Here is a 26,963-nt window from a genome sequence, read left to right as displayed (position 1 = left end):
CCAAAATATCAAATTCACAGTTTTTGCTACAAAACCAACTGTAAAAATAGGTTCTGTGATTCAACATTCCGTGATGTTGTCACGTTCTGACCAGTAAAGGGGTTATTTGTTATATTTGTTAATGTTAGTATATTTCTATGTTCTGGTCTAGTCTTTCTAGTTCTATGTTTAGGGTTATTGGTTTGACCTTCAATTGGAAGCAGCTGTTCTTGGTTGCCTCTGATTGAAGGTCCTATATAGAGGAGTGTTTTTTGTAATGGGTTTTGTGGGAAGTTGTTTTTGCACTGCTGTGTGTGTAGCCTGCATTACTGTTCGTTCGTTTTCTTGTTTTGTTCAGTGTTCAAATAAATGTAAGATGAGCACTCAACCCGCTGCGCCTTGGTCCATGATGTACGGCGACCGTTACAGATGTACACTAAGGCATTGTTGTCAGAATAGATGGATGCAGTTCAATGCATGATTAATATAATTCACCTATACATTTCTTGGTAGTCCAAAAATATTGCTATCAGGTTGTAAATCACAGCTGGCCTGGTACAAAACAGATGAATGTAACTAAGGCTGGGAATGTCAATACAATTAAACTAGCAAGGGCAATGATCACAAGTCAGTCATTATGTTCCTAATATGCTAGCATATCTATTTATTTAGCAAGCTAAAAACACAGAGCCTAACGTTAGCTAGCTGCTAGGAGGAAGTCATGTCATTGGAGGAATGGGTGAGTGACTGACTTTCTCCCTCCTCAAATCGTTCTTCGGTGACTACACAGCTAGAGATGCACCTGTCATGTGGTTAGCCAGCAAGAAATGTGAATTGCTTCGCCAGCTAGCTGAACGACTTTTATCCAGTTAGCATATCACTCTGGCCAGCCATCTTCTCCAATTTCAGAGCACTCTTGTCTGATTGTGCCAGAACGCAGAATAACTGATGAATTTACGAACGCGCAAAACACCCGCTGAATATGACCGGTGTCAGTAAAAGTAGGCAACAAAAAAGTAATAGTTAGTCAAAAACGCTGTAGATAACATGCAAACAGCCAAACCAGCTCTAATAGGGTGGATAAAATGGTCAGTGAGGTGCTCTCTCATTTGTGCCTGGAAGGAGCTAGCTAGCAAGCTAGCCAACTTTAGCCAGTTAGGGACAATGCATGTATTGGCAGGAAAGCTACAGAAGGACAGGCAGGCTATTCCCCAACGTTTATCAGTGCAATTTTGAAGGCCAGCTAGCTGAAACAGTGTGAGAGAGTTTATCTAATGTTCCTTCGTTAGATTTTTAGCTAGTCTTGGTCTGGCTAGAATGAGTTGTTGATTTTGTGTTTGTTGATGTGCATGTAGGGAAAGATAGCCTACCTTTTGTATGATTGTTTGATCAATAGGACTGTAAAGTTCCCAAACGTGAGAGGTCTCACTTGATATTTAGCAACATATTTATAGAAATCCATACAAGTCCATGTTGTGGTTTTTGCCTTGAACGCGTTTTAATGATCTAAAGTCATGCTGTCCCAACTGCCTGTAAAACACTCAGTCCAGTTCAAAGTGAATGATGGAAGGCCCAACTTCCTGTAAACAGTCCACACAGTCCAGTTCAAAGTGAATGATGGAAAGGCCCAACTGCCTGTAAAAAACTCTGTCCAGTTCAAAGTGAATGATGGAAAGGCCCAACTGCCTGTAAAAAACTCAGTCCAGTTCAAAGTGAATGATGGAAGGCCCAACTGCCTGTAAAAAACTCAGTTCAAAGTGAATGATGGAAGGCCCAACTGCCTGTAAAAAACTCTGTCCAGTTCAAAGTGAATGATGGAAAGGCCCAACTGCCTGTAAAAAACTCAGTCCAGTTCAAAGTGAATGATGGAAAGGCCCAACTGCCTGTAAAAAACTCTGTCCAGTTCAAAGTGAATGATGGAAGGCCCAACTGCCTGTAAAAAACCCAGTTCAAAGTGAATGATGGAAGGCCCAACTGCCTGTAAAAAACTCAGTCCAGTTCAAAGTGATGATGGCAGGCCCAACTTCCTGTAAAAAAACTCAGTCCAGTTCAAAGTGAATGATGGAAAGGCCCAACTGCCTGTAAAAAACTCAGTCCAGTTCAAAGTGAATGATGGCAGGCCCAACTTCCTGTAAAAAACTCAGTCCAGTTCAAAGTGAATGATGGAAGGCCCGTGTGGCAAATGGCTTGTTTGCATAATGGCCTACTGTAGCTCTGATTGGCTGTGACGCGCCGGTCTGCATATACTCCGGCCCTGGACAAGACAGGTGTTTTTAATTAGGTTTTATGTACTGCAGTGTCTAAACACTGTCCAAACACACAGCCTCTTTCCCACTCTATATTGATAAAGAATTTTCACAAATGCCTTAATATACATAATTTCCAAGCATTCTAAGAATATATGAAACCGTGAAAATGACCATATCTAAGCGCTCGCTTGTCAGAAAATGTAAAAAACAAACAACAAAACAACGTGTCATGAACAGATTTGAATAAGATTTCATGTTGCTAAAATGCTGTCAGTTCCTCTTTAAATAATACTCCTCCTGAACCAACGGAATTGCACTTGACCCCACCACCCCCACGCCCTTCCAGCTCTGACTTTGCTGATAGCTACTTTATTGAAGGAAAAGTGTACTTCCTATGACTGAGATATGTGGTTGTCACACCTAGCTATCTGTAGATGAACGCACTAATTGTAAATCGCTCTGGATAAGAGCGTCTGCTAAATTGACTAAAACTGTAAAATGTAAGACTCTACTGTAGCTGTGGAACTGATCCCCTTGCGTTTGTCTTTTCCTCTGACTGTATGAGTGAGTTATTACAGACAGACTGGCAGGGCGCCAACCAGTACCTCTCTGCTTCCCAACCAGGAGAAAAATGAGTTTTTTTTTTCCCTTTTCATTAAGCCGTTAAAGTGAATGAGTTGTCAAGTGGCACGTAGTTTATTGGGCTTTAAACGTACCTTTTAGCAAATGAGCTCCCTTAGGCCCTGCAACGGAGAGGTGCATAAAGCGTTATGTTGTGGTTGGTGATGATTGAGTGAAGGTTGTTTAGGGGTTGCCTGCTTGTTTGTATTGGGCACAGCTGAATTACTACATGGCTCTTTTAGCCTGTCCACAATACAACGGGTTCAAATGAATTATTATAAATAAATCAAATAACAGGGAGGGAGGGAGGGAGGGAGGGAGGTGGGAGGTGGGAGGGAGGTTGGAGGGAGGTGTGAGGTGTGAGGGAGGGAGGGAGGGAGGGAGGTGGGAGGGAGGTGGGAGGTGAGGAACGGATGGATTATATGTGTGCAGAATGAGGAAAAGGGCATTGATTGGACAAGCCCTGTTCAATTAGACTGCTGTCTGCACTGAACAAGGCAGGAAGCGGCGGAGGATTGGTTCATATTTCTCCAGAGGGATTAGCTGGTGGGTGAACGATAACCCGATGATGGACGGTGAGGGATAGGAAGTAGTGTGAATCATTCCCTGGGTCCACAGAGAGGAGAACCGTGGAGGAGAACCGTGGAGGTTGAACAGTGGAGGAGAACAGTGGAGGTTGAACAGTGGAGGAGAACAGTGGAGGTTGAACAGTGGAGGAGAACAGTGGAGGTTGAACAGTGGAGGAGAACAGTGGAGGTTGAACAGTGGAGGAGAACAGTGGAGGTTGAACAGTGGAGGAGAACCGTGGAGGTTGAACAGTGGAGGAGAACAGTGGAGGTTGAACAGTGGAGGAGAACCGTGGAGGTTGAACAGTGGAGGAGAACCGTGGAGGTTGAACAGTGGAGGAGAACCGTGGAGGTTGAACAGTGGAGGAGAACCGTGGAGGTTGAACAGTGGAGGAGAACAGTGGAGGTTGAACAGTGGAGGAGAACAGTGGAGGTTGAACAGTGGAGGAGAACAGTGGAGGTTGAACAGTGGAGGTTGAACAGTGGAGGAGAACAGTGGAGGAGAACCGTGGAGGTTGAACAGTGGAGGAGAACCGTGGAGGTTGAACAGTGGAGGAGAACAGTGGAGGTTGAACAGTGGAGGAGAACAGTGGAGGTTGAACAGTGGAGGAGAACAGTGGAGGTTGAACAGTGGAGGAGAACAGTGGAGGTTGAACAGTGGAGGAGAACCGTGGAGGTTGAACAGTGGAGGAGAACAGTGGAGGTTGAACAGTGGAGGAGAACCGTGGAGGTTGAACAGTGGAGGAGAACCGTGGAGGTTGAACAGTGGAGGAGAACCGTGGAGGTTGAACAGTGGAGGAGAACCGTGGAGGTTGAACAGTGGAGGAGAACCGTGGAGGTTGAACAGTGGAGGAGAACCGTGGAGGTTGAACAGTGGAGGAGAACCGTGGAGGTTGAACAGTGGAGGAGAACAGTGGAGGTTGAACAGTGGAGGAGAACAGTGGAGGTTGAACAGTGGAGGAGAACAGTGGAGGAGAACAGTGGAGGAGAACCGTGGAGGTTGAACAGTGGAGGTTGAACAGTGGAGGAGAACCGTGGAGGTATGACCCAGGTCTTTTGGGGGCATTCACATTCATAACCAGTAATCATGTGTGTTAGTCAGAAGGAGTGTCATTAATCACAGTAGAGGAGAGAACAGTGGAGAAATGACCCAGGCCTAATGTCTTACTCAGGCATTCACCACCATGGGTCAGGAGTGTGACTGGGCTGGCGTCACAGAGAAAACACTGAAGCACAGTTGAAATGCATTTCAACAGGAAGCAGAGTGCACAAAGCTGTGGCGGAGGACGCAGAATGACCTCACACCCTAACGTTGTTGTGTAATTCTACCAGAATCATGGGATCTATAATGTGGGTGATGTTTCCACCATTTTGTATTGGCTGGTGTACAACTCTAGTCAGATGTGTTTAGCGAGTGTGTGCCTTCACCACATCCCCTTGTCACATGGGCTGGTGCATCACGGGCTGGAGGCGGAACACACCGCAATGACGTCAAACAAACAAGTTCTCCAATGAGGAAAATACGGTATAGAGAAACTTCATCTCCACTTTTCAGATGAAAGTCCGACGCGTATTCAAATAGCCCTGATGTTCTCCATTTGGCGCTTTCTCCTCAGCCTGTTTGCTTCCTCCGGGCTCTGCTCTGCTCTGCTCTGCTCTGCTCTGTGGCAGAGGCCCACTAACCCTGGGTGGGGCTACGGTGGAGGGATTACAGAGAGGAAAAGATAGAGGAGGACTATCAGAACAAGGGGGGGTCAGCCCAGAGGGAGGAGTTGGAGCTATGCTCTACAGTTAGAACAGAGAGAGGGAGAGATGAGGGGAGGGAGAGATGGACGGAGGGGGGTGGGACTGGGGAGGGAGGGAGAGATGAGGGAGGGAGGGAGGGAGGAGGAGGGGAGGGAGGGAGTGAGGAAGGAGGGAGGGAGTAGGGAGGGAGCTGGTGAGTAGGGAGGGAGGGAGAGGGGAGGGAGGGAGGGGGGAAGGAGGGAGGGAGTGAGGAAGGAGGGAGGGAGGGAATAGGGAGGGAGCTGGTGAGTAGGGAGGGAGGGAGAGGGGAGGGAGGGAGTGAGGAAGGAGGGAGGGAGTAGGGAGGGAGCTGGTGAGGGAGGAGGGAGGGGAGGGAGGGAGTGAGGAGGGAGAGAGTAGGGAGGGAGCTGGTGAGTAGGGAGGGAGGGAGAGGGGAGGGAGGGGGAAGGAGGGAGGGAGTAGGGAGGGAGCTGGTGAGTAGGGAGGGAGGAGGAGGGGAGGGAGGGAGTGGGGAAGGAGGGAGGGAGTTGGGAAGGAGGGAGGGAGTAGGGAGGGAGCTGGTGAGTGGGAGGGAGGGGAGGGGGGGAAGGAGGGAGGAGTAGGGAGGGAGCTGGTGAGTAGGGAGGGAGGAGGAGGGGAGGGAGGGAGTGGGGAAGGAGGGAGGGAGTTGGGAAGGAGGGAGGGAGTAGGGAGGGAGCTGGTGAGTAGGGAGGGAGGGAGAGGGGAAGGAGGGAGGGAGGGAGGGAGTGGGTGAGTAGGGAGGGAGAGATGGACGGAGGGGGGTGGGAGTAGGGAGGGAGGGAGTGGAGAGAAGAGAGACAGAGAGACTGGAGGGGAGGAGTGTGGACTCAGGGACAGGAGTTGGAGCTATGCTTTGAGTCATACCAGTGTGATCTGCCAGCGGTATTTAACCAGCACCACACCCCGAACAGGCTTCATAACGGGAACAATCTACTGCTATTTCTAGGTTCTGTTCTGTTCTCTAAGGTAAGTCAGCTATCTCTAGGTTCTGTTCTGTACTCTAAGGTAAGTCAGCTATCTTTAGGTTCTGTTCTCTAAGGTAAGTCAGCTATCTCTAGGTTCTGTTCTCTAAGGTAAGTCAGTTATCTCTAGGTTCTGTACTCTAAGGTAAGTCAGTTATCTCTAGGTTCTGTACTCTAAGGTAAGTCAGTTATCTCTAGGTTCTGTTCTGTTCTCTAAGGTAAGTCAGCTATCTCTAGGTTCTGTTCTCTAAGGTAAGTCAGTTATCTCTAGGTTCTGTTCTCTAAGGTAAGTCAGTTATCTCTAGGTTCTGTTCTCTAAGGTAAGTCAGTTATCTCTAGGTTCTGTTCTGTACTCTAAGGTAAGTCAGTTATCTCTAGGTTCTGTTCTGTACTCTAAGGTAAGTCAGTTATCTCTAGGTTCTGTTCTGTACTCTAAGGTAAGTCAGCTATTTCTAGGTTCTGTTCTGTTCTCTAAGGTAAGTCAGTTATCTCTAGGTTCTGTTCTGTTCTCTAAGGTAAGTCAGTTATCTCTAGGTTCTGTTCTCTAAGGTAAGTCAGCTATTTCTAGGTTCTGTTCTGTTCTCTAAGGTAAGTCAGTTATCTCTAGGTTCTGTTCTGTTCTCTAAGGTAAGTCAGTTATCTCTAGGTTCTGTTCTGTACTCTAAGGTAAGTCAGCTATCTCTAGGTTCTGTTCTGTACTCTAAGGTAAGTCAGTTATCTCTAGGTTCTGTTCTCTAAGGTAAGTCAGTTATCTCTAGGTTCTGTTCTGTACTCTAAAGTAAGTCAGTTATCTCTAGGTTCTGTACTCTAAGGTAAGTCAGTGCACTGCTCACTGAGACAGATACAATGTCTTTCAAATGCCTGTAGCCATCTTGAACACACCAGCTGTGTGTGTGTGTGTGTGTGTGTGTGTGTGTGTGTGTGTGTGTGTGTGTGTGTGTGTGTGTGTGTGTGTGTGTGTGTGTGTGTGTGTGTCCTTTGCTCTGCCAAGTGTTCCATTCCAATGTTATCCAGTCTGATCCTCACTATAAATGAATGAAAAGCTTATTGGAAGCAGTAGATGCTTTCTTTTTACATATTTGTTTTATAGTCATGCTGATTCAACTGCTGCTGTTTGGAAGCATGTGTAGTAGTGGGGGGGTCAGATCAGTCCATTCTGGGGGGGGAGTCAGATCAGTCCATTCTGGGGGGGTCAGATCAGTCCATTCTGGGGGGGGTCAGATCAGTCCATTCTGGGGGGGTCAGATCAGTCCATTCTGGGGGGGTCAGATCAGTCCATTCTGGGGGGGGGGTCAGATCAGTCCATTCTGGGGGGGGTCAGATCAGTCCATTCTGGGGGGGGTCAGATCAGTCCATTCTGGGGGGGGTCAGATCAGTCCATTCTGGGGGGGGTCAGATCAGTCCATTCTGGGGGGGTCAGATCAGTCCATTCTGGGGGGTCAGATCAGTCCATTCTGGGGGGGTCAGATCAGTCCATTCTGGGGGGGTCAGATCAGTCCATTCTGGGGGGTCAGATCAGTCCATTCTGGGGGGGTCAGATCAGTCCATTCTGGGGGGTCAGATCAGTCCATTCTGGGGGGGGTCAGATCAGTCCATTCTGGGGGGGTCAGATCAGTCCATTCTGGGGGGGTCAGATCAGTCCATTCTGGGGGGGTCAGATCAGTCCATTCTGGGGGGTCAGATCAGTCCATTCTGGGGGGGTCAGATCAGTCCATTCTGGGGGGGGTCAGATCAGTCCATTCTGGGGGGGGTCAGATCAGTCCATTCTGGGGGGGTCAGATCAGTCCATTCTGGGGGGGGTCAGATCAGTCCATTCTGGGGGGGTCAGATCAGTCCATTCTGTGGGGGGTCAGATCAGTCCATTCTGGGGGGGGTCAGATCAGTCCATTCTGGGGGGGTCAGATCAGTCCATTCTGGGGGGGTCAGATCAGTCCATTCTGGGGGGGTCAGATCAGTCCATTCTGGGGGGGGTCAGATCAGTCCATTCTGGGGGGGTCAGATCAGTCCATTCTGGGGGGTCAGATCAGTCCATTCTGGGGGGGGTCAGATCAGTCCATTCTGCTGCGTTTGTTTCAACACGGTCGGTTGATTCTGGGCAGTTACTTTGATGACATTGTTATTTAACTCTAATCAACGTTAACGTTGTTAAAGATGAACAAAGTAAATGAGTTGCCACGGCAACACAGCGGGCTTGACCCTGGAATTCTAACAGTTTGTGGTGGAATGTCTGCTGGGCGGTACCGACCTTGGTGTGTTACACACACACACACACACACACACTGCATGTTTATTACAGCCCACTGTGTCATTAGTCCTGTAACACTACCATTACTGTAGATCTAATTGGGTATATGATATTTCCTGACTGTTATTTTTTATTTAAAAAATGTTTTACCTTTATTTAACTAGGCAAGTCAGTTCAAGAACAAATTGTTATTTTCGGGGTACAGTAGAGTAATGACTGGTATTACTATCTGTGTATATAGAGCTGTGAAGTCAGGACAGATTCTGAGTTCATTAAAGGTACGGTACGCTGTAGGTCTATGTGCAACACAATAGGGCCTGTGGAATGGAACAGGATATGCGATTCATACTTCCTGCTTACATGGAGGAGGGGAAGTTAGTTCCCACTCCAAGAACTCTGTTGCTAGGTGATTAAATATTATTGACCTCTGCCATGTTGGGGAAAAAAATAAAAAATACTCCTCCCAACTGATTTTCTGTCAATTTAACAACAAAAAGTGGACTTTCATCTAAACCCTGATTTGTGGCGGTGTCACATGCTGTGTGTTAAACGTTTACTTCGTTTGTCGTTCGTTTCTCAACAACTATTGTAACATGAGTTTATTATGTAGGTCTGTCTGGTACTAGTCTCTAAGGAAGTGACCTCATTCAGTATCTAACATCATAAATGAGACCGTTGGAGCTGCCAGCTGGGTTTCCACGGTGACGGTGTGGCACATCCTGAAGCTAATTTTACAGCCCATCGTATACTTAACCTAATATAAGTTATATATATATATATATATTTTTTTTTTTACAGGGATTTCACAATGGCGTTGGTTTCTGAGTTCTTGGGCCAGCTCACGCTGAATTTTGGAGGGGTGAGTTCACTACAGCTGAACTACGATCACCATTAGGTCATGGGTCTACCTGTAATGAAATCTGTCATCTGTCAGTGACTGTAAACTGGTAATGTAACTCTGTCCTCTTCAGGAGAGCGAGCCTAAATTCCCCACGGTGGTGGCAGCAGGGGATTTTGATCCAGCTAAAGATGCTGCCAGGATAGAAACGGCCGTCAAAACCAAAGGTGAGAGAATCACTACAAGGATATCGTAGTCCCACCGGTTAGAGTGTATCACTTTATAATGTTTTCTAGATTAGAAATACATTGTGCATTTTGAACTTGATTGGTGCATTAATATATCTGTCACAATGTATTTGCACTAATATAAACGTCGTAATATCCTACTCATTCAGTTTATCTAGAGGGGTTACTATATAAACAGAACACAGTGAGCTGGTAACAGTAAATGCTCTGCCTCTCATTATGTTGTTCTGTGCATTACGCGGTTTAGCGCCATCTGCTGGCCGTTGTATATTACTGCACCTTGTGAAGCACATCGTACCTTTCTTCTGTGGCGCTGTGCCCGTAAACAGACATCATTGGATCAGCTGACCATATGTTAGCTCAGTAACATTGTATTTCCATAGTATCTATTGCCATCCTTGTTTGTCTCTGCTATTGTCTTTTCACATCATTTTCATCAATCGTTGTTAAATACCGGCGATTTGGAGAAAAACCTAATCCTGATTCTTGACATCGTTTTTTTGGTTGTATTTTCATGAATGGAGTCCCTCTATGGAAACATGTATGTAAACACAGTGCTGGTTGTGGTGTAGAACTGCTCATTCTGAGTCACTTTCCTGCCTGTGTTCCCAACATGACTTCACTAAACCCACAGAGTACACAGGGATTTTCTGTCGGACAACGCCTTCGCCTTCCAGCCCTGTCGGTCTGCCACAAACCAACCACTACTAACTCACTGCAGTCCCCTGTACCCACTGAAAGCCCCGACGAGCTGTTTTTACACCATAGTGTGAATACTGTACCAAATCAAGGACTTGTAGATCAGTGACTATGAAGGAAATGTTACTATACAAGGCTATTGCTGTTTTGGGATTTCATATTTTATCAGTGTCAATCTCATTAAAAAGTTTTCATGTGATATATCAAACTTTTGACTTCCTACTATAATATATCTGTCTGTGCCTACTCTGTACACACAAAGCTAGTGTGGCCAATGTATGTTATTAAGTTGGAATATTTCCCATGTTTCCCAGCTGGGTCTTTTATCTATAGGAATCAATTCATGGTTAAATGTATGTTAATCACACCTCTGTAATATTTCCCATGTTCCTCAGGTGTGGATGAGCTGACCATCATTGACATTCTGACCAGACGGAGCTACTCCCAGAGGAGAGAAATCGCCTTCGAGTATGAGAAGAGATCCAAGAAGGTAAGGGGGAGATTTGTTTTTGTTCTGGAAGATGCTTTTTTCATAAAGCAACTGCTGTTAATGTGGACATGAAGAGAATCCAACCTCATTTAGACGTATTTTACAGTGGGACGGTCTGTCATCTCTGTGTATTTTATAGTGGGACGGGCTGTCATCTCTGCGTATTTTACAGTGGGACGGGCTGTCATCTCTGTGTATTTTATAGTGGGACGGGCTGTCATCTCTGTGTATTTTACAGTGGGACGGTCTGTCATCTCTGTGTATTTTACAGTGGGACGGTCTGTCATCTCTGTGTATTTTACAGTGGGACGGGCTGTCATCTCTGTGTATTTTACAGTGGGACGGGCTGTCATCTCTGTGTATTTTACAGTGGGACGGGCTGTCATCTCTGTGTATTTTACAGTGGGACGGTCTGTCATCTCTGTGTATTTTACAGTGGGACGGTCTGTCATCTCTGTGTATTTTACAGTGGGACGGTCTGTCATCTCTGCGTATTTTATAGTGGGACGGTCTGTCATCTCTGTGTATTTTACAGTGGGACGGTCTGTCATCTCTGTGTATTTTACAGTGGGACGGTCTGTCATCTCTGCGTATTTTATAGTCGGACGGTCTGTCATCTCTGTGTATTTTACAGTGGGACGGGCTGTCATCTCTGTGTATTTTACAGTGGGACGGGCTGTCATCTCTGTGTATTTTACAGTGGAACGGTCTGTCATCTCTGTGTATTTTACAGTGGGACGGGCTGTCATCTCTGTGTATTTTACAGTGGGACGGGCTGTCATCTCTGTGTATTTTACAGTGGGACGGTCTGTCATCTCTGTGTATTTTACAGTGGGACGGGCTGTCATCTCTGTGTATTTTACAGTGGGACGGTCTGTCATCTCTGTGTATTTTACAGTGGAACGGTCTGTCATCTCTGTGTATTTTACAGTGGGACGGGCTGTCATCTCTGTGTATTTTACAGTGGAACGGGCTGTCATCTCTGTGTATTTTACAGTGGGACGGTCTGTCATCTCTGTGTATTTTACAGTAGGACGGTCTGTCATCTCTGTGTATTTTACAGTGGGACGGGCTGTCATCTCTGTGTATTTTACAGTGGGACGGGCTGTCATCTCTGTGTATTTTACAGTGGGACGGGCTGTCATCTCTGTGTATTTTACAGTGGGACGGGCTGTCATCTCTGTGTATTTTACAGTGGGACGGGCTGTCATCTCTGTGTATTTTACAGTGGGACGGGCTGTCATCTCTGTGTATTTTACAGTGGGACGGGCTGTCATCTCTGTGTATTTTACAGTGGGACGGGCTGTCATCTCTGTGTATTTTACAGTGGGACGGTCTGTCATCTCTGCGTATTTTACAGTGGGACGGGCTGTCATCTCTGTGTATTTTACAGTGGGACGGGCTGTCATCTCTGCGTATTTTACAGTGGGACGGGCTGTCATCTCTGTGTATTTTACAGTGGGACGGGCTGTCATCTCTGTGTATTTTACAGTGGGACGGTCTGTCATCTCTGTGTATTTTACAGTGGAACGGTCTGTCATCTCTGTGTATTTTACAGTGGGACGGTCTGTCATCTCTGTGTATTTTACAGTGGGACGGGCTGTCATCTCTGTGTATTTTATAGTGGGACGGTCTGTCATCTCTGTGTATTTTACAGTGGGACGGTCTGTCATCTCTGTGTATTTTACAGTGGGACGGTCTGTCATCTCTGTGTATTTTACAGTGGGACGGGCTGTCATCTCTGTGTATTTTACAGTGGGACGGTCTGTCATCTCTGTGTATTTTACAGTGGGACGGGCTGTCATCTCTGTGTATTTTACAGTGGGACGGGCTGTCATCTCTGTGTATTTTACAGTGGGACGGGCTGTCATCTCTGTGTATTTTACAGTGGGACGGTCTGTCATCTCTGTGTATTTTACAGTGGGACGGTCTGTCATCTCTGTGTATTTTACAGTGGGACGGGCTGTCATCTCTGTGTATTTTACAGTGGGACGGGCTGTCATCTCTGTGTATTTTACAGTGGGACGGGCTGTCATCTCTGCGTATTTTATAGTGGGACGGGCTGTCATCTCTGCGTATTTTACAGTGGGACGGTCTGTCATCTCTGTGTATTTTACAGTGGGACGGTCTGTCATCTCTGTGTATTTTACAGTGGGACGGTCTGTCATCTCTGTGTATTTTACAGTGGGACGGTCTGTCATCTCTGTGTATTTTACAGTGGGACGGTCTGTCATCTCTGTGTATTTTACAGTGGGACGGGCTGTCATCTCTGTGTATTTTACAGTGGGACGGGCTGTCATCTCTGTGTATGTCTCTTCTGTAGGATATGATCACAGCTCTGAAGGGGGCTCTGTCTGGGTCTCTGGAGGCTGTAATTCTGGGACTGATGAAGAGCACAGCTCAGTACGATGCCTCTGAGATCAAAGGATCCATCAAGGTAAAGAGGAGGCCACAATCTTTCCTACATGAAGCCTAAACTACACAGATCACAGTCACTGCTGCCCTCTCCTGGTCTGATTAATGTGTGGCCTAGACACAGACTTGCAGAAGGAATACTGTACTATTCATACTGCTGTTAAAACCCCTGTTCTCTCCAGGGTCTGTACTATTCATACTGCTGTTAAAACCCCTGTTCTCTCCAGGGTCTGTACCATTCATACTGCTGTTAAAACCCCTGTTGTCTCCAGGGTCTGTACCATTCATACTGCTGTTAAAACCCCTGTTCTCTCCAGGGTCTGTACCAGTCATACTGCTGTTAAAACCCCTGTTCTCTCCAGGGTCTGTACTATTCATACTGCTGTTAAAACCCCTGTTCTCTCCAGGGTCTGTACTATTCATACTGCTGTTTAAACCCCTGTTCTCTCCAGGGTCTGTACTATTCATACTGCTGTTAAAACCCCTGTTGTCTCCAGGGTCTGTACTATTCATACTGCTGTTAAAACCCCTGTTCTCTCCAGGGTCTGTACTATTCATACTGCTGTTAAAACCCCTGTTCTCTCCAGGGTCTGTACTATTCATACTGCTGTTAAAACCCCTGTTCTCTCCAGGGTCTGTACTATTCATACTGCTGTTAAAACCCCTGTTCTCTCCAGGGTCTGTACTATTCATACTGCTGTTAAAACCCCTGTTCTCTCCAGGGTCTGTACTAGTCATACTGCTGTTAAAACCCCTGTTCTCTCCAGGGTCTGTACTATTCATACTGCTGTTAAAACCCCTGTTCTCTCCAGGGTCTGTACCATTCATACTGCTGTTAAAACCCCTGTTATCTCCAGGGTCTGTACTATTCATACTGCTGTTAAAACCCCTGTTCTCTCCAGGGTCTGTACTATTCATACTGCTGTTAAAACCCCTGTTCTCTCCAGGGTCTGTACTATTCATACTGCTGTTAAAACCCCTGTTCTCTCCAGGGTCTGTACTATTCATACTGCTGTTAAAACCCCTGTTCTCTCCAGGGTCTGTACTATTCATACTGCTGTTAAAACCCCTGTTCTCTCCAGGGTCTGTACTATTCATACTGCTGTTAAAACCCCTGTTCTCTCCAGGGTCTGTACTATTCATACTGCTGTTAAAACCCCTGTTCTCTCCAGGGTCTGTACTATTCATACTGCTGTTAAAACCCCTGTTCTCTCCAGGGTCTGTACTATTCATACTGCTGTTAAAACCCCTGTTCTCTCCAGGGTCTGTACTATTCATACTGCTGTTAAAACCCCTGTTCTCTCCAGGGTCTGTACTATTCATACTGCTGTTAAAACCCCTGTTCTCTCCAGGGTCTGTACTATTCATACTGCTGTTAAAACCCCTGTTCTCTCCAGGGTCTGTACTAGTCATACTGCTGTTAAAACCCCTGTTCTCTCCAGGGTCTGTACTATTCATACTGCTGTTAAAACCCCTGTTCTCTCCAGGGTCTGTACTATTCATACTGCTGTTAAAACCCCTGTTCTATCCAGGGTCTGTGCTATTCATACTGCTTTTAAAACCCCTGTTGTATCCAGGGTCTGTGCTATTCATACTGCTTTTAAAACCCCTGTTCTCTCCAGGGTCTGTACTATTCATACTGCTGTTAAAACCCCTGTTCTCTCCAGGGTCTGTACTATTCATACTGCTGTTAAAACCCCTGTTCTCTCCAGGGTCTGTACTATTCATACTGCTGTTAAAACCCCTGTTCTCTCCAGGGTCTGGGGACCGATGAGGAGACTCTGATAGAGATGGTCTGTTCCCGCAGCGCTGATGAACTGGTGGAAATCAAACGCGTCTACAAGGAATGTAAGTAGAAGCAAGCAGCAAGGAGAAGCAAGCAGCAAGGAGAAGCAAGTAGCAAGGAGAAGCAAGTAGCAAGGAGAAGCAAGTAGCAAGGAGAAGCAAGTAGCAAGGAGAAGCAAGTAGAATGAACATGAAGATCAGATTGAAAATGTAAGGATTATGTGTTTTATACGTTATATATCTACAGTGTTCAAGAAGGATCTGGAGAAGGACGTGGCTGGGGACACGTCAGGAGACTTCAGGAGTCTGCTGTTGGCCCTGGTACAGGTAGGATCATACAATGACTTTATAATGTCTAGCTTCCTAAGATTGACCATCCAATAGCTTTAATAATGATTTTGAATACAAAGGAGTCTGTCTGAATATTGGTCTAAACTGTATTCTCCATTGTATTCTATGTCATTCAATAGGCCAAGAGAGATGAGCCCTCAAATATTGTTGACTACGAGAAGATTGACCAGGATGCCAGAGTAAGATAAATACACTAAAGCACTGATACGGACAGTAAAACACCAGAACCAGAACCAGAACCAGAACCAGAACCAGAACCAAACACTAAAGCACTGATACGGACAGTAAAACACCAGAACCAGAACCAGAACCAGAACCAGAACCAGAACCAGAACCAGAACCAGAACCAGAACCAAACACTAAAGCACTGATACGGACAGTAAAACACCAGAACCAGAACCAGAACCAAACACTAAAGCACTGATACGGACAGTAAAACACCAGAACCAGAACCAGAACCAGAACCAAACACTAAAGCACTGATACGGACAGTAAAACACCGAACCAGAACCAAACACTAAAGCACTGATACGGACAGTAAAACACCGTACCAGAACCAAACACTAAAGCACTGATACGGACAGTAAAACACCAGAACCAGAACCAAACACTAAAGCACTGATACGGACACTAAAACACCGAACCAGAACCAGAACCAGAACCAAACACTAACGTTCTGATACGGACACTAAAACAGCACCAGAACCAGAACCAGAACCAATCAGCTGAGTGTTTTTTTGTCTCTGTAGATTAGTTAGGTGTATTATACAGGTGTATTATACAGGTGTATTATACAGGTTGATTGTCCTCTCCTGTCTCTGTAGATTAGTTAGGTGTATTATACAGGTGTATTATACAGGTGTATTATACAGGTTGATTGTCCTCTCCTGTCTCTGTAGATTAGTTAGGTGTATTATACAGGTGTATTATACAGGTTGATTGACCTCTCCTGTCTCTGTAAGTCGCTCTGGATAAGAGCGTCTGCTAAATGACTTAAATGTAAATGTAAATTAGTTAGGTGTATTATACAGGTGTATTATACAGGTTGATTGTCCTCTCCTGTCTCTGTAGATTAGTTAGGTGTATTATACAGGTGTATTATACAGGTTGATTGTCCTCTCCTGTCTCTGTAGGCTCTGTATGAGGCAGGAGTGAAGCGGAAGGGGACTGACGTAGCTACATGGATCACCATCATGTCAGAAAGAAGTGTCCCTCACCTGCAGAAAGGTACGTACCCGACTCTGTAACAAGAGACTTCTTCATGCACATAGGATTGTTTTGGACAAACACGCAAAGTCAAGATGGCGACAACCAGACTTTTTAGACATAAAGAACGTAGATGTTTCTATCAACCTGGTGACTGTTCAGGAAGCTGACCAAATGTTGGCTGTATCTGTTCCAGTGTTTGACAGGTACAAGAGCTACAGTCCATACGACATGCAGGAGAGCATCAGGAAGGAGGTGAAGGGAGACCTGGAGAAGTCCTTCCTCACACTGGGTAACATTCTACAACATATCATATACCTACATTCTATAATATATACATCTATAACATACCACCTGTATTCTATAATGTATACATCTATATCTATAACATATAACCTGTATTCTATAATATATACATCTATAACATATAACCTGTATTCGATAATATATACATCTATATCTATATCATATAACCTGTATTCTATAATATATACATCTATATCTATAGCATAGAACCTGTATTCTATAATATATACATCTATATCTATATCATATAACATGTATTCTATAATATATACATCTATAGCATAGAACCTGTATTCTATAATATATACATCTATATCTATAGCATAGAACCTGTATTCTATAATATATACATCTATATCTATAGCATAGAACCTGTATTCTATAATGTATACATCTATATCTATAACATATAACCTGTATTCTATAATATATACATCTATATCTATAGCATAGAACCTGTATTCTATAATATATACATCTATATCTATAACATATAACCTGTATTCTATAATATATACATCCATATCTATATATCATATACCTTCATAGTATAATACACTGCTCAAAAAAATAAAGGGAACACTTAAACAACACATCCTAGATTTGAATGAAAGAAATAATCTTATTAAATACTTTTTTCTTTACATAGTTGAATGTGCTGACATCAAAATCACACAAAAATATTCAATGGAAATCCAATTTATCAACACATGGAGGTCTGGATTTGGAGTCACACTCAAAATTAAAGTGGAAAACCACACTACAGGCTGATCCAACTTTGATGTAATGTCCTTCAAAAAAGTCAAAATGAGGCTCAGTAGTGTGTGTGGCCTCCACGTGCCTGTATGACCTCCCTACAATGCCTGGGCATGCTCCTGATGAGGTGGCGGATGGTCTCCTGAGGGATCTCCTCCCAGACCTGGACTAAAGCATCCGCCAACTCCTGGACAGTCTGTGGTGCAACGTGGCGTTGGTGGATGGAGCGAGACATGATGTCCCAGATGTGCTCAATTGGATTCAGGTCTGGGGAACGGGCGGGCCAGTCTATAGCATCAATGCCTTCCTCTTGCAGGAACTGCTGACACACTCCAGCCACATGAGGTCTAGCATTGTCTTGCATTAGGAGGAACCCAGGGCCAACCGCACCAGCATATGGTCTCACAAGGGGTCTGAGGATCTCATCGAGGTACCTAATGGCAGTCAGGATACCTCTGGCGAGCACATGGAGGGCTGTGCGGCCGCCTAAAGAAATGCCACCCCACACCATGACTGACCCACCGCCAAACCGGTCATGCTGGAGGATGTTGCAGGCAGCAGAACGTTCTCCACGGCGTCTCCAGACTCTGTCAAGTTTGTCATGTGCTCAGTGTGAACCTGCTTTCATCTGTGAAGAGCACAGGGCGCCAGTGGCGAATTTGCAAATCTTGGTGTTCTCTGGCAAATGCCAAACGTCCTGCACGGTGTTGGGCTGTAAGCACAACCCCCACCTGTGGACGTCGGGCCCTCATACCACCCTCATGGAGTCTGTTTCTGACCGTTTGAGCAGACACATGCACATTTTTGGCCTGCTGGAAGTCATTTTGCAGGGCTCTGGCAGTGCTCCTCCTGCTCCTCCTTGCACAAAGGCGGAGGTAGCGGTCCTGCTGCTGGGTTGTTGCCCTCCTACGGCCTCCTCCACGTCTCCTGATGTACTGGCCTGTCTCCTGGTAGCGCCTCCATGCTCTGGACACTACGCTGACAGACACAGCAAACCTTCTTGCCACAGCTAGCATTGATGTGCCATCCTGGATGAGCTGCACTACCTGAGCCACTTGTGTGGGTTGTAGACTCCGTCTCATGCTACCACTAGAGTGAAAGCACCGCCAGCATTCAAAAGTGACCAAAACATCAGCCAGGAAGCATAGGAACTGAGAAGTGGTCTGTGGTCACCACCTGCAGAACCACTCCTTTATTGGGGGTGTCTTGCTAATTGCCTATAATTTCCACCTGTTGTCTATTCCATTTGCACAACAGCATGTGACATTTATTGTCAATCAGTGTTGCTTCCTAAGTGGACAGTTTGATTTCACAGAAGTGTGATTGACTTGGAGTTACATTGTGTTGTTTAAGTGTTCCCTTTATTTTTTTGAGCAGTGTATATACATCCATATCTATAACATATCTATATATCATATACCTACATTCTATAATATGCATACACTTCCGTTCAACAGTTTTGGGTCACTGAGAAATGTCCTTGTTTTTTAAAGAAAAGCACGGTTTTTGGCCATTAAAATAACATCAAATTGATCAGAAATACAGTGTAGACATTGTTAATGTTGTAAATGACTATTGTAGCTGGAAATGACTGATTTTTAATGGAATATCTACATAGGTGTACAGAGGCCCATTATCAGTAACCATCACTCCTGTGTTCCAGTGGCACGTTGTGTTAGCTAATCCAAGTTTATCATTTTAAAAGGCTAATTGATCATTATAAAACCCTTTTGCAGTTATGTTAGACATTTTTACATTTTACATTTTAGTCATTTAGCAGACGCTCTTATCCAGAGCGACTTACAGTATTGAATGCATACATTTCATCCATTTTTTTTTTCTCTGTACTGGCCCCCCGTGGGAATCGAACCCACAACCCTGGCATTGCAAACACCATGCTCTACCAACTGAGCCACAGGGGGACAGCTGAAAACTGTTGTACTGGTTAAAGAAGCAGTAAAACTGGCCTTCTTTAGACTAGTTGAGTATCTGGAGCGTCAGCATTTGTGGGTTTGATTACAGGCTCAAAATGGCCAGAAACAAAGAACTTTCTTCTGAAACTCGTCAGTCTATTCTTGTTCTGAGAAATGAAGGCTATTCCATGTGAGACAGTGCCGACAAACTGAAGATCTCGTACAACGCTGTGTACTACTCCCTTCACAGAACAGCGCAAACTGTCTCTAACCAGAATAGAAAGAGGAGTGGGGGGCCCTGTTGCACAACTGAGAAAGAGGACAAGTACATTAGAGTATCTTGTTTCGGAAACAGAGGCCTCACAAGTCCTCAACTGGCAGCTTCATTAACCTCTTACATCTAGAAGTTCCGCTAGCGGAACACCTGCTCCAATATCCAATGATAGGCGTGGCGCGAATTACAAATTCCTCAAAAATCCCAAAACTTCAATTTTTCAAACATATGACTATTTCACAGCATTTTAAAGACAAGACTCTCCTTTATCTAACCACACTGTCCGATTTCAAAAAGGCTTTACAGCGAAAGCAAAACATTAGATTATGTCAGCAGAGTACCCAGCCAGAAATAATCAGACACCCATTTTTCAAGCTAGCATATAATGTCACAAAAAACAAAACCACAGCTAAATGCAGCACTAACCTTTGATGATCTTCATCAGATGACACTCCTAGGACATTATGTTATACAATACATGCATGTTTTGTTCAATCAAGTTCATATTTATATCAAAAACCAGCTTTTTACATTAGCATGTGATGTTCAGAACTAGCATACCCACCGCAAACTTCCGGTGAATTTACTAAATTACTCACGATAAACGTTCACAAAAAACATAACAATTATTTTAAGAATTATAGATACAGAACTCCTTTATGCAATCGCTATGTCCGATTTTAAAATAGCTTTTCGGTGAAAGCACATTTTGCAATATTCTGAGTAGATAGCCTGGCCATCATGGCTAGCTATTTTGACACCCACCAAGTTTGGTACTCACCAAACTCCGATTTACTATAAGAAAAATTGGATTACCTTTGCTGTTCTTCGTCAGAATGCACTCCCAGGACTTCTACTTCAATAACAAATGTTGGTTTGGTTCCAAATATCCATAGTTATATCCAAATAGCGGCGTTTTGTTTGTGCGTTCAAGACACTATCCGGCGCGTTTCGTGACAAAAAAATTCAAAATATTCCATTACCGTACTTTGAAGCATGTCAAACGCTGTTTAAAATTAATTTTTATGCGATTTTTCTCGTAAAAAAGCGATAATATTCCGACCGGGAAACCCTGTTTTCGTTCAAAGACGAAAAAATAAAAACATGGAGTCTCCTCGTGCACGCGCCCCCAGTCTCATTGTTCTCTGATCGACCACTATCCAAATGCGCTACTGTTTTTCAGCCATGGCCTGCAAAGTCATCATTCAAAGTTCTGGCGCCTTCTGAGAGCCTATGGGAGCGTTAGAAAATGTCACGTTACAGCAGAGATCCCCTGTTTTGGATAGAGATGATCAAGAAGGCCAAGAAATAGTCAGAGAGGGCGCTTCCTGTTTGGAATCTTCTCAGGTTTTGGCCTGCCAAATGAGTTCTGTTATACTCACAGACACCATTCAAACAGTTTTAGAAACTTTGGAGTGTTTTCTATCCAAAGCTAATAATTATATGCATATTCTAGTTTCTGGGCAGGAGTAATAATCAGATTAAATCGGGTACGTTTTTTATCCGGCCGTGAAAATACTGCCCCCTATCCATAACAAGTTTTAAATAGTACCCGCAAAATACCAGACTCAACGTCAACAGTGAAGAGGCGACTCTGGGATGCCGGCCTTCTAGGCAGAGTTCCTCTGTCCAGTGTCTGTGTTCTTTTGTCCATCTTAATCTTTTCTTTTTATTGGCCAGTCTGAGATATGGCTTTTTCTTTGCAACTCTGCCTAGAAGGCCAAGATCCCGGAGTCGCCTTACTGCTACATTAGCTACTCTTACCGCTACATTAGCTACTCTGACTACTACATTAGATACTCTGACTACTACATTAGCTTCTCAGACTACTACATTAGATACTCTGACCTCTACATTAGCTCCTCTGACTACTACATTAGCTACTCTGACTACTACATTAGATACTCTTACCTCTACATTAGCTCCTCTAGCTACTCTTACTACTACATTAGCTACTCTTACTACTACATTAGCTACACTTACTGCTATATTAGTTACTCTCACTACTACATTAGCTACTCTGACTACTACATTAGCTACTCTCACTACTACACTAGCTACTCTTACTACTACATTAGATACTCTAGGTACTCTTACCTCTACATTAGATACTCTTACTACTATGTTAGCTACTCTTACTACTACATTAGCTACTCTTACCTCTACATTAGCTACTCTAGCTAATCTTACGTCTACATTAGCTACTCTAGCTATTCTTACCTCTACATTAGCTCCTCTAGCTCCTCTAGCTCCTCTTACCTCTACATTAGCTACTAAACATCTCCATTGTTTCTGACACACTCTTATAAAGCCAATCAATTCCTCTCCGACTAGTTCCAGAATGTTCTATCCGTTTAATCTCTTCAGCATAACATTACCTGTCCATTGATAATGTATGAGGCTCCTGTCTCCGTGCCAGAATGTCTGTGTCACTCACTCAAGACTCCACTTCCGGCGTTTATGCATTACTCCATCTCTCCCTTTCTCTCTCTGTGTCTCTCTGTGTCTCTGTCTCTCTCCCTTTCTCTCTCTGTGTCTCTGTCTCTCTCTGTCTCTCTGTGTCTCACTGTGTCTCTGTCTCTCTCCCTTTCTCTCTGTCTCTCTGTCTCTCTCTGTCTCTCTGTGTCTCTGTCTCTCTGTGTCTCTCTGTGTCTCTCTGTGTCTCTCTCTCTCCCTTTCTCTCTGTCTCTCTCTCTCTCTCTCTCTGTCTCTCTGTGTCTCTGTCTCTCTGTGTCTCTCTGTGTTTCTCTGTGTCTCTCTCTCTCTCCCTTTCTCTCTCTCTGTGTCTCTCTATGTATCTCTGTTTCTCTGTCTCTCTCCCTTTCTCTCTCTCTCTGTCTCTCTATGTCTCTCTCCCTTTCTCTCTCTGTGTCTATCTGTGTTTATCTGTTTCTCTGTCTCTGTGTCTCTCTATGTATCTCTGTTTCTCTGTCTCTCTCCCTTTCTCTCTCTCTCTGTCTCTCTATGTCTCTCTCCCTTTCTCTCTCTGTGTCTATCTGTGTTTATCTGTTTCTCTGTCTCTCTGTCTCTCTCCCTTTCTCTCTCTGTGTCTCTCTATGTATCTCTGTTTCTCTGTGTCTCTCTGTCTCTCTCCCATTCTCTCTCTGTGTCTCTCTGTGTTTATCTGTTTCTCTGTGTCTCTCTCTCTCCCTTTTATCTCTCTGTGTCTCTGTGTATCTCTGTTTCTCTGTGTCTCTGTATCTCTCCCTTTCTCTCTCTGTGTCTCTCAATGTCTCTCTGTGTCTCTCTGTATCTCTCCCTTTCTCTCTCTGTGTCTCTCTGTCTCTCTCCCTTTCTCTCTCTGTGTCTCTCTGTCTCTCTCCCTTTCTCTCTCTGTGTCTCTCTGTGTTTATCTGTTTCTCTGTGTCTCTCTGTCTCTCTCCCTTTCTCTCTCTGTGTCTCTCTGTGTTTATCTGTTTCTCTGTGTCTCTCTGTCTCTCTCCCTTTCTCTCTCTGTGTCTTTCTATGTATCTCTCCCTTTCTCTCTCTGTGTCTCTCAATGTCTCTCTGTGTCTCTCTGTATCTCTCCCTTTCTCTCTCTGTGTCTCTGTGTATCTCTGTTTCTATGTGTCTCTCTCTCTCTCTCTCTCTCCCTTTTATCTCTCTGTGTCTCTGTGTCTCTGTCTCTCTCCCTTTTATCTCTCTGTGTCTCTGTGTCTCTCTGTATCTCTCCCTTTCTCTCTCTGTGTCTCTGTGTCTCTCTGTCTCTCTCCCATTCTCTCTCTGCGTCTATGTATCTCTCCATTTCTCTCTCTGTGTTTCTGTGTATCTCTGTTTCTCTGTGTCTCTGTGTCTCTCTCCTTTTCTCTCTGTTGGTCTCTCTGCCGTCATGTTGTCTATGAACCGTATTACAACTGGCAGTGAGAGGAAAGAAGGGGGGGGGGGTCCTCCACTCCTCTCCACCTTGCCTCCTCTCATTCACTCCTATTTGTACCAGATGAGCCCTCGGTCGATTCATTCCTTATTAACAGTAATTGCAAGTTGTTTGAAGAAAACAACATTTGATTTCAAGGGATGTTGTGCCCTTAAGAAACAAACTGTGGATCTGTGCCTATATACTGCAGACAGCCTCCTTACCAGGAACTCTTTAGAAAGAACAACAGGAAGTGACAGATCCAGACAGGATATCAGAAACAAAGTTGAGGTGATTTCAATCTGTTCTCTTTTCTGCTTTGTTTTTGCAGTGGAGTGCTTTGAGAACAAACAACAGTACTTTGCTAACAGACTGAGCGAAGCCATGAAGGTAATTATCTGTTCACTTCTTGTCATGTGACTGAGTAAGATGGTGAAGTACAAGTCCTCATGAGAAACAAAGAATTAACTCATTGTTATTTGTACATTTGGTACAAACCCTTTCAACCCCACACCCTTTCAACATCCTTCAACCCCCTTTCAACCCCCTTCAATCCCCTTCAACACCCTTCAACCCCCTTCAACCCCAACGCCTTTCAATCCCCTTCAATCCCAACACCCTCCAGCCCCCTTTCAACACCCTCCAGCCCCCTTTCAACACCCTCCAGCCGCCTTTCAACACCCTCCAGCCCCCTTTCAACACCCTCCAGCCCCCTTTCAACTCCCTTCCACCCCCTTTCAACACCCTTCAACCCCCTTTCAACACCCTTCAGCCCCCTTTCAACTCCCTTCAACCCCCTTTCAACTCCCTTCAACCCCCTTTCAACACCCTTTCAACACCCTTTCAACACCCTTCAACCCCTTTCAACCACAACCCCCCTTCAATCCCTTTCAACCACAACCCCCTTTAGAAGATTTGAATTATGAATCAAAGAGAATCTCATGGGAGAAACATCCCACAGAAATTTTGCATCAGACTTTCACGAGGTGATTATTACAAGGGTTGCATCATCCACACTCTATTCAGTAAAAACATCAACAAACACAAACCGTCACCTAGGACTCTATTCAATCAGCATCGCCGGAGATTCGTGCTTCTATAGCCTGCTTGAAATGCGAATGTCATTTCTGATTGAGTCCACATACGCAGCGTTTACCGTGAATGCAGTCTCCGCACATTCGGGAACATTGCCTTTGTATTCCAATCGCGTTATAGCTCTGAGCTTCGTCGTTACGGATTAAAAAGAGCCCCCCCTCCCCACAACATTTTAAAAAATGAGACATCTAGAGCATTGGAAAAGGAAGTTACCTGGATACTGTAAATATAAACACATAGACTGAGAGAAGCAGACGACACCAACAATGGTAGTGTCACGGCTGTCGAAAGGAGCGGACCAAAGTGCAGCGTGGTTGTAGTTCCACATTTTATTAAATCCGTGAAACTTTGCAAAACATAAATAACTGAATTTACAAAACAATAAACCGTGACGCAGATAGAAACAAACACTACTCAAAATATAATAACCCACAAAACCCAGGAAGAAAAACCCCTACTTAAATATGATCTCCAATTAGAGACAACGAGGACCAGCTGCCTTCAATTGGAGATCAACACCCCCCCCTCCAAAAAAACATAGAAATAGAAAAACTAGAACTTAAACATAGAAATAGAAAACATAGAAAAGCACAAAAACCCCCCGTCACGCCCTGACCTACTCTACCATAGAAAATAACCTCTTACTATGGTCAGGACGTGACAGGTAGTCAACAGCAGGCTAGTAGGACACGATTACCTGTCCTAATAAATAACACAATGTAATGTTGACATCATCTGCAGGGTAAAAGTGCCAAGGAGAAGGTGGTGACCAGGATTGTTGTGTCTCGCTGTGAGGTGGATCTCATGAAGATCAGGACAGAGTTTAAGAAACTGAACCAGAAGTCCTTGTACCAGACCATCGCTGTGAGGACTCTTCTTTTTTCAGTTTTTTCTCTCTCCCTTTGCATGTCTCTCTCTCTCTCTTTCTCTCTCTCTTTCTCTCTCTTTCACATTCTCTCTCTCGCATTCTCTCTCTCTCTCTCGCTCTCTCTCTCTCTTACCATTTTCATCTGTTTTAACTCTCTCTCTCTCAGCCCCGAACTCCGACATGCCTTGCAACAGTACTATGTTTCTTATTGCGATACGACGGCAAGCTTAACACAGTGTAACATCTCATAGAACTCTAAACCACTGCCTGCTCTGTCCTGTTCCATAGCAACCTGAGTGTCTTGACTTAAAACTGCCTGCTCTGTCCTGTTCCATAGCAACCTGAGTGTCTTGACTGAACTTGCCTTCCTCCTTGTAGCTCCTAGTGGACCGAAGGGTCTCAAGTCCTTTCTGTTCTGTCCCCTATCAGGAGCACACTAAAGGAGACTATCAGAAGGTCCTGCTGAGTCTGTGTGGAGGAGACGACTAACGTCCAACTGGCAACCAACTGTCACCTTGTCCCAGAAGCCTTTTGGGTACCAATGCCTTGTTCCTATTTTGACTCGGTCTGGTGACACAGACATTGAGAACTGGTGCCTCTATCCACGACACCCAGAAGTATTAGAGTCATCCTTACTCCCTTTTCATTGGGTAAAAAAAAACAGATTGCATCACCTTTCTGTGAAATATGAGATATCCAACTGAAGAATTGATAGTAAATGTTTTTATGCAATGTTTTTAAGAAATTAAATCACGTTTGTTAAATAGTTTCCTTTCTTATTTTACAATATTACAGAGCTGTTGTCTTTAGGACATTTTTTCCAAGTAAAGTCAGACATTTTGAATGGTGTCGTCGATGCTTGATCCAGCTAGTGTATGTCCTCATATCCCCACTAGAGGGCGCTAGAGCAATACCATGCAGTACTGCTTCCTCACAACCTGGCTTGTTTCCACGGATGAGACGTTGCTTTGATATTGCACTAATGCTGTATCTTTTAAATCAGATGGGAATGTTGAGTACAAAATGGAGCTTCAGAATGCTATTTAAAAACCTTTTGATACTTGTGGGGGAAGGAGGTAATTTTTCAAGACATGCAAACCAAGTTTTTAAGTGAATTATATAATTTTTTTTGTTTGATGTTGTCAGTCAGTTTAAAATTCTAATCTATTAGGAGTTCTCCCTCACTATGGACAATAATCAAAGTTTCAGAACTGGAACTTTATCTAGAAAATGTTGGTTCATAATTGCAACCCAAAAGACGACAGTAGCCATACAGTATATTTGTGTTTATGTATCTGTAATCTCCGGTGAATTCATAATAAATCACAATTGATTCCTGTGGAAATCAGATAAAAGATTTAACTTCTTCCTACATAAAACCCTGTCTCCTCTCTCTCTCTCTCTCTCTCTCTCTCTCTCTCTCTCTCTCTCTGTCTCTGTATCTCTCTCTCTCTCTCTCTCTCTCTCTGTCTCTGTC

The 26,963-nt window shown here is 44.5% G+C and overlaps 2 protein-coding genes across 3 annotated transcripts; one reads left to right on the top strand and one right to left on the bottom strand.

Annotated features, from left to right (window-relative positions):
• Nucleotides 1–3,320: 3,320 nt before the first annotated feature.
• Nucleotides 3,321–4,481, bottom strand: LOC123730752 (extensin-1-like). The gene has a single exon (XM_045708320.1). The coding sequence runs from the start codon at nt 4,479–4,481 to the stop codon at nt 3,321–3,323; it is 1,161 nt and encodes a 386-aa protein (XP_045564276.1).
• A 1,617-nt stretch (nt 4,482–6,098) lies between these two features.
• anx2a (Annexin A2-A) lies at nt 6,099–26,250 on the top strand. Of its 2 annotated transcripts, none has more exon segments than NM_001140844.1 (13): nt 6,099–6,148; nt 9,188–9,248; nt 9,361–9,454; nt 10,570–10,664; nt 12,988–13,101; nt 14,837–14,927; nt 15,112–15,191; nt 15,335–15,394; nt 16,349–16,442; nt 16,618–16,713; nt 23,855–23,913; nt 25,360–25,482; nt 25,916–26,247. In NM_001140844.1, coding segments are annotated over 12 exon segments (1,017 nt in total). In that variant the 5' UTR covers nt 6,099–6,148; nt 9,188–9,197; the 3' UTR covers nt 25,976–26,247.
• Nucleotides 26,251–26,963: the final 713 nt, after the last annotated feature.

The sequence above is a fragment of the Salmo salar genome, chromosome ssa26, assembly GCF_905237065.1.
Source record: "Salmo salar chromosome ssa26, Ssal_v3.1, whole genome shotgun sequence".
Classification (NCBI taxonomy): domain Eukaryota; kingdom Metazoa; phylum Chordata; class Actinopteri; order Salmoniformes; family Salmonidae; genus Salmo; species Salmo salar.
Note: the sequence above shows the minus strand (reverse complement) of the source record. Positions and strands in the feature narration are given on the sequence as shown.

Excerpts from the sequence above, each read along its gene's own strand:
- LOC123730752 (XM_045708320.1), bottom strand. The coding sequence starts at position 4,481 with ATGCCCCCAAAAGACCTGGGTCATACCTCCACGGTTCTCCTCCACTGT.
- anx2a (XM_045707930.1), top strand. The coding sequence starts at position 9,198 with ATGGCGTTGGTTTCTGAGTTCTTGGGCCAGCTCACGCTGAATTTTGGA. Across the intron at positions 10,665-12,987 it reads ATGAGAAGAGATCCAAGAAG|GATATGATCACAGCTCTGAA; the intron begins GTAAGGGGGAGA and ends TCTCTTCTGTAG. Across the intron at positions 15,395-16,348 it reads AGATTGACCAGGATGCCAGA|GCTCTGTATGAGGCAGGAGT; the intron begins GTAAGATAAATA and ends CTGTCTCTGTAG.